Genomic DNA, 13,023 nt, shown 5'->3' with positions numbered 1-13,023 from the left:
TCCACAGACTCAAGGACAGGCAGCTCAAGTTGTTTCCTCCAACACTAATACGTAAACAAGTTACTCACTTGGTTTTTTTCAGTTAATGTTATTCAGAGAGAGTAAAATGCTGTAGAGCATTCATTCTGGTTTCAGTTGTGGAAATAGAACATGTATAATTACCAATGTGGGTAGCAGTCCATCTCGTAGCCTTACTTATGCTAGTGAAGGATATTATCTCATTATATCAGCTTAGCAGCCTTCTTTCCCTGGAATTCAAAATAAGCAAGGCTCATAAAGGAATGATAAAACAACTAATTATAAGGGACATTATTTTAAAAACTGAATAGTAGTCAAAATCCATTAATGGACTATTTTACATGATTAAACTACTTTCAAGAAAGTATCCAGGCTTTTTCAGCATAAACATTTCTACGTTGAAAATGTAACTTGAACCTAATTCTATGGTCAGCTATTTTTTGAATAAGTATAATATGTGCTTTCATTTATGACAGGGCAAAGATAAGTGAAATTTTTAACTTCATTATGTCTCTCATTCAAAGTAATTTAGAAGATAATCCTGCTACATGGAGACTCTTCTGTACTACAATGCTAATAATGACTAATGTCTGGGAAAATAGAAAATAGAGCTGCTAGAAAGGACTTGTTTTAGCGTATGTTTTAGGATTTCTATTTGAATCAAAAGTGCTGTTCTAATTCAAAGATAAAATACTTCTGGACCTTCAGAAATTTGTTTGGTGCATTTTTAAGGTTACAATACAAAGAAGCTTTAGTTTTGCTTCCCAGCTCTTGCTCTTTCAACCCAACTGAACCTCAAGCTGAACTAGTTTCTTTCCTTCTTGCTGATCAAGTCCAGGAAGAAAGGTTCTGCAAGGCTGAGCCCATCTTTTGTTAAATCTGGGAAACTTTCAATAAACACTTTGTTGCAAGTGGTACTGTGCTACCCATCCCATAGAAGTATGGGAGCCAGAGAATCCTGCCAATGGAAAACCAAAGAGAAGAGAGGTTGCTGCTGGGACAAAACAGAGGAAGACATGGACATCAGCTGGTTACAGTAAGAGCCAGCTCATTCAGGAGCAGTTCTGTTCTTCACATAGTTGCAAGGGTGAGAGATCTCTTTCCATTTTTAAAACTTTTTTTCTGGGTTACTGGTTCTTCCGGGAACAAGGAAAAGGTGAAACATTTTGATGAACCCTTGGCAAGAAAAGCATCCTGTATTTTACACTGTGCAATTCATATAAACAAACATATTTGGCAGAGTGAAAATTACAGTGTTTGAGCAAAGATATGGGATGCATGCAGTTACAGAAAGACACCGATGCCTATTCGCCCCAGAAGTAATTTGGTGCTGCAAGTAGTTGTAACTCATTTAATTATCATTTAACTGTGAGTTACTTATGTAACTCATGTAACTATCCCCCATTTCATTTCTTATATAAAATACAGGAATTCTGCTACGTATGACGTTACAGGTGCCACTGTATTGTATTACAATTGCAATTACAATTATATTGTATACAGGTGCCATTGTGGACTGCTTTTAGAGCAGACTCTTTGAAAGATGGAGTATTGCAGGGAAGTGCTGCTGACAGAACTTGTTCTGGTTCTAGACACCTGACCTACAGACTTGGAGATGATGGGAGTTGTTGTCAGAGTTGTGAAATTCCTGGCACAGGTCTCATGGCTCAAGAGGAGCCTTTCCTGATATATATGCCATGCATATATTCATCCCACTGTACAATAAACTATTTACAGCAGGAAATGCTTGAAAGACTGATATTTGAAACTGAGCTAGCTGAAACTGGTAACTGAATTAAACCCTTTCCTGGCAAGAGGAATGCACCTGTTAAATCAGCACCCTGGGCCATATACATACATCAGTAACTGGTTAACAAAACCCAGCCTCAGAAATAATGCTGTAGAGCTATGTTAATGGGCTTGGTAGGAGGACCAATAAAGTTCATTGTCGAGTTTAGCTACAAAAGGCTTCCTTTGTGCTGCAGCTTTTTACACCAGCTTTTAACTAGAGCTACCAGTTGTATTAGCCAGACTGAGGGTATGATCTACCCAGAGACACTGTTTCCCATTAAACGAAAAATGGACTTCTGAAACATACCTAGGTTTGCCCTTGGGCTTCTGAAATGGACTTCTCTGCTTAGGAGATTTCTGTGTCCTGTCTTCCAGGAAAGGAACAGAAGAAAAACAAAGCAACATTGATTGGGGTTTTTTGGGTTGGTTGGTTGGTTGGTTGGTTAGTTGGTTGGTTGGCTGGGTTTTTTAAGACTTGAGAAATGTTAATTTTTAAGGCTCACATAACAAATAAACAAACCACCTACCACTCTGAGTGGGCAGTTGGGTCACTCTGGCCCTACCAGGCCAGCACACTGATTCATGTCTGCTCTACCTCCAAGGGCTACATCCAAGTCCTGGATGGCACTTGCATCTTCACTTCCCACACTCAGAGAAGAGCATGGGGCAAATGGGCTGCTCCTGCAGAGCAGGAGCTGAGAGCAGCCCTCATGGGATGCATTCATGAGCTACAAGTTCAAAAGGTAGGAAGCAGCTGGGGAAGAGGCAGAATCAATCTGAAAAGACGGTTTTTGAGTGAGAATCTTTTATATATATGATCAACTAGAAAGAGCACAATTTGAAACTATTTGACTGTGCCACTGTAAAGCAAGCTCAATTATTAAACCATTTCTCTTGATCCAGGGGCAGGCAAATTTCACTTTCCCCAGCAAGGGGAAAGAATCTTGCTCAGAGGCAAATCTACCTCTATGGGAAGATGTTGAGGAGGAACTGCAGCAACAATAAAAGAAGCTAATCCTTCTCCCTAGATTTAGAGAAACACACAGTGAAAACGGATGAATATCCATGTAATTATATCCCATGGGCAACTAAGCAAATTCCCGTTCTGTTTCCTCATTGATATGATTTTACCTTAGCTGGGGTGAAATGTCAACAGCAACAGCAGCAAGTCTGCTGGCCCAGGTGAGCGGCAGCCCTGTTGGCCCGGGCCCGGCGCTGCGCTTTCCCCGGCGGCCAGCGGAGGGAGGCGGCTGCAGGTCCCTCCGCCCCGGCGGAGCGCGGCTCCGGCCCCGGGGCATCATCCCTGCGCACGGCTGGCAACGCCTGCAGCGCCCACCTTGCGCTGGTGGCCCTGCCCAGATTGAAAAGCCAGGGGCACAACGGGACAGGTAGCCGCTTCCTTCCGAATTAAAGCCGCTGGGAGAGCTCAGGTCAAACTGCAAAAGGAGGAGCAGAGGAGAGGCAGAAGAGAATCTGGGGGCAATAGCCAGAGCACTGTGTCACTCCGAAATCAGTGACAGCAGGGCATCCGCGGACAGGTCCGCCTGAAGCCGCGCCGTTTGCGCGGGTTCCCGGGCTCCCATGGTCATACACCGGGTACGTCGGGCCGCGGCTGCCTGGCCCTTCTGGGGGACGAGGGGCAAGGAGGAAGGGACGGGGTTCCTATCAGTCCTCCTGCAACTTCGAGTTTTGCTGTGAAAACAAAAGCAAAACAAACAACTCCATTCTTCCCGGCACGAAAATAAAGCTCGGGCACCACAAGGGCTGGTCGAAAGGACCCCATGGTCGTTTTTAAATGAGATGTCTTTGCAACCGCTAACCCTTCCCCTAGCCAGCGGGGAGTCGCCCGTATCCTTGGAAGCGAGAGGTAGCAAGGAGCAAAAGGCAAACTCCGAAGTGACACTAAAAATAAAAGGGAGCTTTGGTTACCCCCAGGCTAAGGTCGAGGGGGAAAAGTCGCCTGTCCAGCAGCGCGCATACTCCCGGCGGGCACGGCCCCGTGCGCGCAGCCCCGAGGGCGCGGGAGGGCCGGAGCGGCGGCGGGCAGCACGCACAGGGCAGGCTGCTGCAGCCGCAGCTGCCCGGGGCCCGCGGCGGGGCGGTCCGGAGGCGCGGAGGGCTTCGAGACCAAACCAGTGAGCGACGAGCCCCCCGCCGCCCGGCCTCGCCAGCCGCGCTGCAACAGAAAAGGTCTGGGTAAATCAAACTGCTGGGGGTGACCCCAGCCCGCCCCTCCACTCTGCACCCACAGGCACGCCCACGTCCGTCGCCTCCGCGTCCAACCCCACTCGGGAGCCGAGAGCCCCTTTTCCCGGCGCCGGCGCGGCCGCAGGCCTGGGCGAAGGAAGGGAAAGGGAGGGCGGCGAGGTGACCCACTTAAAAGCTGAGTTCCTTTTTGAAACACTTAAGAGACGACAGGGTTGAGGACTGTGAATGTATGCGTAAATATATACTCATGCATACCCACTGCCGGAGGTATGCACCCCCACGCTTGTATGTGTGTGTAGGCATGTCTGGGAACACACACAAAAGCGCATAACTCCTAAGACAACTAACTAATAGCTATACCTAAAGCAGATAAATAGATAGATGCCGGCGGGATTCTGCTTCTAGGTATATACCGATTAAAAGTATTTTATATCTAAATAAAACGTGCTTATATTTTTAACTATGTCTACAAGCTAACTTTTTGCAAGTTGTCTCACTAACCACCTTCAAGTAACCCTCCGCATAATCACCTCTATCTTGGGTATATCAAAAGCGCTTCGGGGCAAGAATAAGTCTTGTGTGTCTGTACTGACACTGTTGCGGCAGTGACAGTCTACTGACACTAAGAAAGCCAGATGTGGAGGGCTTATATTAACTACTGATAGTATCGGACGAGGCGGTCAGACCGCAGTTCGCACATCGGGGGGAGTGCTGCTGCTCTCCACTCGAGGCTACCGGGGCACTCATGCCTACAAACAGCCCTTTTCCGCGGGTCCCCCCGCCGGGCAGCCGCGGAGGGGCGCGGTGCTGCTGGCGGGCCGAGGGGGGCCCCGCTCCCCCGCCCTGGCACCGCGGCCCCGCTCCTCCGCCCGCCGCCGCGGCTCCGGGAGCCCTGCCCTGGCACCCCGTACCTGGCCCCACCCTGGCCCTCTTGGCCGGGAACGGCCCGGCAAAGGAAAGGACGGGGAGGGTGTCGAGGACTAGGGCAGGAGAGCTCAGCCGTCCTCCGGCAGCTGGGGGAAGAGGGAAAAGAACTGAGCGGAGGCAACGCTGCCCTCGTTCGCACAGAGCTTTGCGAGTGGGGCCGCCAGGGACCGGTGGCGAAGGGGGCCTCAGAACCCCCAGCTGCGAGATGCTCCACGCCCTGGGCAGCTGGAGGAGCAACTGTGCGTGCTCTGCGGAGGGGTGAGGATTTTCGCTTTAGTCTTTGGTGGTCTCGCTGGTTGCCTTAGGTTCCCACGCCAGGGGGAGAGGTTTCGACTGGAGTATTGAGGGGTTTCTCCCACCCTAACGAGATAACCAGGGCAGGGGGGCTTTCCCACGGCGAGGAATTGTCCCCATGAGCCACAACAGGCGTTTCCCCCCACGCACACCCAGAGCGCTCCTTGCCTAGGTAGCGCTCGCAGGGTGCGTCTCTGGGAGGACTCCTGCCTTCTTACACGCCCAAGCATGTGCTTTCCAGATGGGGAGCGGCTCCCACCGCCCTGCCCGTGGCCGCCAGAGACACAAGTCCGCCCTACACCATCACTACGGAAACCTCCGCTCCCGGCGTAGGTGTGCTGGGCAAATTCTCCATTCTGGGGAGCATGGGGGAAACAGAGGGTGTATTACACCGACACGCACAAGCAATCAGATGAAGTTTCTGTGAGCTCGCTCACGGTGGGTCGAGAGGGGAGAGTTGCGGCAAGCTGCCTCGGGGGTGCCATTTTTCCAAGTGGTCATTTACATCACTCTGTGGATGTGTTAGGCTTATACTAATGACCAGGAGCAAAGAAAGAACTCTGTCACAGATCTGCTCTTGCCACCTCTAACTCGGACCTCTCCAGGAGCGGCCGGCCCCGCCGCAGAGCGCTGCTCCCGGGCTGTACGGCTGCGGGCAGGGCTGGGCGGAGGGGGGCGGCCAGATGTGCACCCGTGAACTGACCCAGAGGGAGCACGGAGCACCTCATGGCTTTGGATCAAAAAGTTACGCCTAGAAAGCGTCTTTCTTGTTGAGAAAGAATTTGCGTGCGGTTTGCGTGGGACCCTTACCCTCTGCCCTCCGAGCCCTCCGAGCCCTCCGAGCCCTGCCTGGTCGAACATATTTGATTCCCCTTGGGGAGGCACAGCAGCTCGTATAAAAAAGACATTGTTGTCTTTGGAGAGCCCTGTGCGCACTTTCAAAAGCTGATCCTTGAGTTCCCAGCCCCCGCAATCCAGTTGATGAGGAAACGCTCTGCGGTCTTGGTGGCACCGTTTCCATTGGGATTGGCACCATTTGATTGACAAAGTCTCCCATTCTTCCACCTCTCGAGTGTTATCAAAAGGATTGTGTGGGGTCAGAAGCTATTGAAGGGACGTCCGTGTAGCTGCATTTCTGCAAACACGGGGTGAAAACCGTGCTTTTCTCATGAAAATGCTTCCACCAGGCAGAACGCATCTCATCTTCCTTGCTCCTCTCCTTAGCATTTCTTTTTAACTCGAGTGTTTTACTAAGCAGCATCGCCAGGTAAACGAACATATCGCTAAAGGCAGCCTAGGCAGGACTCTGTCGGGACGGCTACCCTCCCCGGAAGCTGGGAGCAGCCATCTCTGGCAGACAAAACTCCAGTGGAGGGTTTGAAAGAAAAGGAAGAGTGAAGGGACACGGCACCAGCGAAGAAGTTTTCTAGCCAGTTGTCCCTGATGTGACTCGTCCCCTTATAGCTCATTTGGGGCAGAGAAGCAGGTGTAGAGGCTGACCCATTTCCTTTACACCACGTCGATCTAGCCGGGCTAAATGTAGCTGCGCCTGTACGCGGGCCGGTGTACTCCTAACTCAGCGGTCAGACGTCCACAAGAGAGTTTCACCCGCTTCCCAGCAAAGGTGAACGAAGAGCTCTCGCGTTAGCTTCCCTCTGCCAGACCCCGCGCAGAGCCAAGGCCCGCCTGGCTCGGGATAACCTAACCGAGCAATGTTTCGGAGGCGATTTAACCTGCGCTCATTCGAGTGAGAGGATAAATAAGGTCTGGCATTCGCAGTCGGCGGCCAAAGGGTCGTTCAGGCGGCGCAGGGCGGCGGGGAGCCCCACTCCGCTCCCTGCGCTCCGCTCCGCTCCCCGTTCCCCGTTCCCCGTTCCCCGCTCCCCGTTTCCCGCTCCCCGCTCCCCGTTCCCCGTTCCCCGCTCGCCGCTCCCGCGGCCGGAGCTGCTGCTGGGCCTACCCAGCTGCCCCACCTCGCACTCTGTGCATAGGAACGGAGTCGCTGCTCCTGCCCCACAAATTGCGCGGTCACTCGCCGCCTTTCGTCTCTGACTAAAGCCGACCAAGCTGTCGTTTTGGTGGATCCTGCAGTATTTTATTTTTTTTGTCTTCCATCCACCCGCTTCTTTTAAAGGCTCATAAAAGATGCATGGGGATGGAGTGATTGATAAATTCGGGGTGAAAAAAACCAACCACAAACCCTAAACAATCACCACGAAAACCACTAAGGCAAGGTCGAGTCTCTGCGTAGGAGCAAAACCATAGACCATACTGAAAAATACGAGCAGAAAGTGGAAAAAACGGGGCGGTAGGGGGGGTGCGGGTGGGGGGTAAAGAAATGTTCCAGAGATCTGAAAAGACAAGATTGAAAGGTTTTAAAAGAAAAGAGGGGGAAAAAGAGGTAAAACCCAAACGCCTTTCTAGCCCAAAGTCGACCTTCTCTGCCTTTGGTGACCCAGCAGACTCACAACCAGCCCACTTCGGGATATTCAGCCATGAGGGAGCTAATGCCGAAAGAAGCAGCTGAGATGATGTAAGAGAGCTGGAGGCCTGATTGAAGGAAAGTTCCCCCGATTATATTTGTGTGGAAAAGCTCACCTCTTGCAGAGCTCTAAAGTGTAATCAAGACTGAGGCTTACACTTGAAGGATGTTAACTCTCATACGGGAACCTACTTTCTCCTAAACGGTTTCTTGCCTAGTGAATGAGAGCCTCCCAATTGAAGCAAAATGATCCTTATGTACTAATATCAAGCACAGCCACAAAGCGACCGGCTATTTATGCTGCCACTTTAGACAAAGATATTTAGTTATTCCCGGGTAGCAAGTGCACTTTTGCATTTTTAAGCACGAACCAGCCCAGCACAAACATATTTACAAGTGCAATTACTAAATAGTTACTTGACACTTCAAAGTCCCAGGGTTAACTGTACCTTCGCTGTAATTTTCTTAATATTCAGGTAATCGCTGTATTAAATTGTGGTTGCCAGGGCCGTAGGCCGGGTGTGAAACACTCAGGGGAGGTTTCTCTCCTCCGCCCGGATCACCCCGAAATATAAGCTTTGGAGACACTAGGCGTTGAAAGATTTCTTCAAAGACACGAGTGACATTAGCTGCTGGCTGCCTGTACGTGTGCGTGTGGCTGTGAATGGATAGCTTTTGTTTTCACACCGGATCCGAGAACAGATCCGAAAGTGCCAGAAATTGCAGTTTATTGGAAACTACAGGGAATTCATTGGCAAGGTCGTGTAGCAGATGACCGGAGAGGTCTTCTCCATCCAGCTCTCGTGCTGTATAAATAACCTTAGAAAGCAGCATTAGCTTCAGAGGGACCACGAGAGACTGTAAGAGTCTTTGCCTTTGAGAATATAACAAGCGACATTTTGCGCTAACCTATTTTCCCTCGGTCTCTCGCCCCAGGCAATTAAATTGCTGCTTGATTTTGCGAACTTTTGTCTTCCACCCCTCTCTGAGATATTGGGGGAAAAAAATCCCTAGTTGAAAGGAATTTACGGGTTTAGGAAGAGAAACGATCCTTGCACTGAGTGTCTTAGGAGACATAGAGAGTGTTCCCGAGATGCGAAACCCCAAGCGCTCGTTCAGCCCCAGCCGGCCGGGGCATCTGACAAGGCAGTGCGGGGAGCGCGGGGCATGGGGAGCTGTGGCCCGGAGAGAAAGATCTGCCCTCCGGAGAGTTGTCCTCCCGGCGGCGGGGCTCCTTCCGGACCAAACTTAGTGGGGGAAGAGGGAGATTCTGTCCTTTGGCTTACTGGCATTCCACCCCGTTTCCCCAGCTTTCACAAAGGCTGGGCTGACAGCCTTGCCACCCGGGAGCTGTTTTTAAATCCTTTCACCCAGTGAAATGGTGGTCTTTTGGCTTTGCCTTCCATTTCCCGTCCACGATATTGCCACCCCCGAGGAAAAAAAAAAAAAAAAAAAAAAAAAAAGAAAAGAAAAAAAAAAAAAAAAAAAAAAGAAGAAGAAGAAGAAGGGAAAAAAAAAAAAAGAGTTGTGCTCACGGGGTCATTCTTTTTTTTTTTTTTTTTTTTTTATTTCTCTTTCTCCCGTCCTCTCTGTCTCTCTCTCTCTTTTTTTTTTTTTTTTTTTTCCTAAAGACATAAAAAAATTCTGACAAGTAAAACTTAAAGGTGTTTACCTTGTCATCAGCATGTAAGCTAATTATCTTGGGCAAGATGTAGGCTTCTATTGTCTTGTTGCTTTAGTGCCTATGCCCCGCCTCTGGTGGCAGCCTAAAACCTGGCGTCTGGCTAAAACAAACGAAAGGCAGCCCTGAGCCTCCACTCAATCCAATTAAGGCGGACTTCGTCCACTCGGTTACGTGTACATCCAACAAGATCGGCGTTAAGGCAACACCAGAATATCTGGCAAAAAAAAAAAAAAAAAAAAAAAAAAAAAAAAAAAAAAAAAAGATTTGCCTCCCCTTCCTTTTTTTTTTTTTTTTTCCCCAGCCGCCGAATCATGTCGATGAGCCCAAAGCATACGACTCCTTTCTCAGTGTCTGACATCTTGAGTCCTTTGGAGGAAAGCTACAAGAAAGTGGGCATGGAGGCCAGTAACTTGGGGGCTCCCCTGTCAGCCTACAGACAGTCTCAGGTTTCTCAGCCGGCCATGCAGCAGCACCCCATGGGCCACAACGGAACAGTGACTGCCGCCTACCATATGACAGCGGCAGGGGTCCCCCAGCTCTCCCATGCTACGATGGGGGGCTATTGCAATGGGAACCTGGGCAACATGAGCGAGCTGCCGCCTTACCAGGAGACCATGAGGAACAGCGCTTCGGCGACAGGATGGTACGGCACCAACCCGGATCCCCGCTTTTCCTCAAGTAAGTCAGCCCGGGGCTGGGTGGCCGAAGGGGGCTTGCAGCGCAACTGTCCCGACACACCGCGGGAAGAAGGCACGGGGGGTCCGCGACAGGGCAAAAGTCGGTCTCAAACCCAGACGCGCCCCTCAAACCCCAAATTCCTCCTCCTGCCCGAGGATCGTGCCGGGTCCTTCCACCCCCGCCGGCTGCACGTCAGCCTGCCGCGGCTGCTTCTGCGGGGCAAGGGGGTTGGAAGCCCCGCTGCGCAGGGGAGCGGGAGCCTGGCTCTCGCCGTCCAGCGGGGCGGGAGCGTCGCGGCCCGGGGGCCCAAAGGGAGCCGGCGGTGCCCGCCCGCCTGGGCGCAGCCCGGCACCGGGCGGGCGAGGGGGAAAGCCGGAGGCGCCGCGGCCGCGTCCCGGGAAGCGGCGGGGGAGCGGGAGAGTCCTCTTCGGCCGGCGCCGGCGGAGCCGCTGTCCGCGGCCGCTGCCGCCGCGGCTGTCACATTAGGTACTTTCTCGGCTGTCCCCCCGGGCAGGACGAGGGGCGAGTGGTCGCCCTTATTCACCGGGGCTGGGCCGGCCGAGAAGGGGGGCACGTCTCGCCCCAGGGACGTGAGCTGCTGCTTACGAGCGCGGGTGCCCCGAGGCCGCGGCCGGGGCTGGGCTGCCGGGGGCTGCGGAGCTCCGCTGGGGGCAGGCGGCGGCGGGGGCTGCCGGAGCGCGGGGCCGCTCTCGGGCCGGGCCGGGCCAAGCCGAGCCGCCTAAAACGTGCCGCCTTCTCCCTTGCAGTCTCCCGCTTCATGGCGCCGTCCTCGGGCATGAACATGGGAGGCATGGGCAGCCTCGGCTCCCTGGGAGACGTGAGCAAGAGCATGGCCCCGCTCCAGAGCACGCCGCGGAGGAAACGGAGGGTCCTTTTTTCGCAGGCCCAGGTTTACGAGCTGGAGAGACGTTTCAAGCAACAAAAATACCTCTCCGCCCCGGAGAGGGAACATTTAGCCAGCATGATACATCTCACCCCGACTCAGGTCAAAATCTGGTTCCAGAATCACCGCTACAAGATGAAACGCCAGGCCAAAGACAAGGCTGCGCAGCAGCAGATGCAACAGGAGAACGGCTCCTGCCAGCAGCAGCAGTCTCCCAGAAGGGTGGCAGTGCCAGTGCTTGTGAAGGATGGCAAGCCCTGCCAAGCAGGCTCCAACACACCCACAGCAGCTATCCAGAGCCATCAGCAGCAGGCAGCTACAACGATCACAGTGGCTACCAATGGCAACAGCCTCGGACAGCATCAGAGCCACCAGACAAACAGTGCGGGGCAGTCTCCAGACATGGGACAGCACTCGGCCAGCCCTTCCTCTCTGCAGAGCCAAGTCTCCAGTTTGTCTCACCTAAACTCTTCTACTTCTGACTATGGCACTGCCATGTCTTGCTCCACCTTGCTATACGGTAGGACCTGGTAAAAGGATTAAACAAAGAAAAAGAAAAAAAAAAAAAAGGCAAAAAGAAAAAAGAAAAAAAAAACCCCAACAGATTTTCCCAGTTACACAAATCTCTGTCCTCTCCAAACTACTGTGTGCTTTTTTTCTTCTTCGTTTTTTTTTTCTTTTATTTCTTTTTTTTAATTATTATTATTTTTTTTTATTCCATTTTAATGCTCTTCTCCCTTTCCCCCGTTTTACTGAGTGGTCTTTGCGGACCTCTAAGAGAGAGAGACACTTTTTTGTTCCATTTTATTGTTACTGTTGATGGTTTTGGGTCTTTATGTTTTTTCTCCCCCAAAGTTGTCCTATGGGGTGTATAAAAATATTCAGACTAATAACCATGGAGCAGTTTGCAGAAAGGGGACCATCTTTAGGCATGGTCTGAAGACTTGGATATCAGATGTACACTTTGCCAGCGTTTAGGACTTGCATGTAAATATATAGATTTTGGGGGATGGGGTGGTTTTCCCCCCAAAAAAACGCATTCGCGTCACTCAGATACAAGAAGCAGCTTCCCCCTCCCCGGTCTCTCCCAGCCCGCCGCCAGGGCCAGCGGATGGAGACGTGGAGTCATCAAAGGCTTGGCTTTTATTTTCCTCCTTACGTTTGATGTGAACCTGTAGCTGTATAATGCTGTCAAAAGTTGGACTAAACCCATAGTTTTTAGTAGCCTGTATATTTTGTTGTAAAAAGAAAAGGAAAAAAATACAATCAACCAAACCAACCCCCACCTTTTTTATGGACACTGATCACCCCGTCGTAAATCCTCTGGCAGTTTGTTATTTGCGCACGCCGCCTTTTCCTGTTGTAACTTATGTAGATATTTGGCTTAAATATAGTTCCTAAGAAGCTTCTAATAAATTATACACATTACGAATATTCTTTTTTATTTCCCCCTTTAGTTCCCCCTCCCGACGATCCTTTCCCTGCATCTCTCTCCTTTTTTCCCCCCTTTCCCTCCCCTCCCCCCCCCAGCGTTTTTTTTTTTTTTTTTTTTTTTTTCTTCTTGGTCGAAAAACAACCCGGGATGTTGCCAGACCTCAGAAGGCCCCTGCCCCTCCCAGGGCCCAGACCCTGTTCCCAAAGGAGAGCTGCACCAGAGGGTTAACGGGATACAGGATCAGTCCTCAGTGTGCAGACAGGACAAGCAAACGCGTGGGATTCACGAACTCGAGAGCGGAGGAATCGAGTTCCAAATTCATTAGCCTGATTATTTTTGTGGGGGTGAGGGTGGGGGCGGGGGGCATCTCAACGACTTCTTGCTAGAGAAAGCGAAGTATTCCGGGACTAGAAATTCAAATGCCAAAGGCACGGAGGAGAAAGAAGGTAAAAGTCTAACGCCATTAGAAAAAAATAAAATAACGAAGAACCTGCTGTCAGTATAGAACGTGAGTCCGATTTAAAGTGTCCAGTTTTAATATCTTGTAAGGGAAAAAAAAGATAATTTCTACCAGGTTTTCCTATGTACTTGTATTTTAAGGG

General features: G+C 51.1%; 1 protein-coding gene across 1 annotated transcript; it reads left to right on the top strand.

The window, feature by feature from the left end:
* The first annotated feature begins 4,962 nt into the window (after nucleotides 1-4,962).
* Nucleotides 4,963-12,412, top strand: NKX2-1 (NK2 homeobox 1). Its single transcript, XM_056492866.1, has 3 exons — nucleotides 4,963-5,202; nucleotides 9,706-10,082; nucleotides 10,850-12,412. Exons 1-3 carry the CDS (start codon nucleotides 5,150-5,152, stop codon nucleotides 11,518-11,520), a joined length of 1,101 nt encoding a protein of 366 aa, XP_056348841.1. The 5' UTR covers nucleotides 4,963-5,149; the 3' UTR covers nucleotides 11,521-12,412.
* Nucleotides 12,413-13,023: the final 611 nt, after the last annotated feature.

Source organism: Oenanthe melanoleuca, chromosome 5 (assembly GCF_029582105.1).
Source record: "Oenanthe melanoleuca isolate GR-GAL-2019-014 chromosome 5, OMel1.0, whole genome shotgun sequence".
Classification (NCBI taxonomy): Eukaryota; Metazoa; Chordata; class Aves; order Passeriformes; family Muscicapidae; genus Oenanthe; species Oenanthe melanoleuca.
This window is presented reverse-complemented; position numbering and strand designations above follow the sequence as displayed.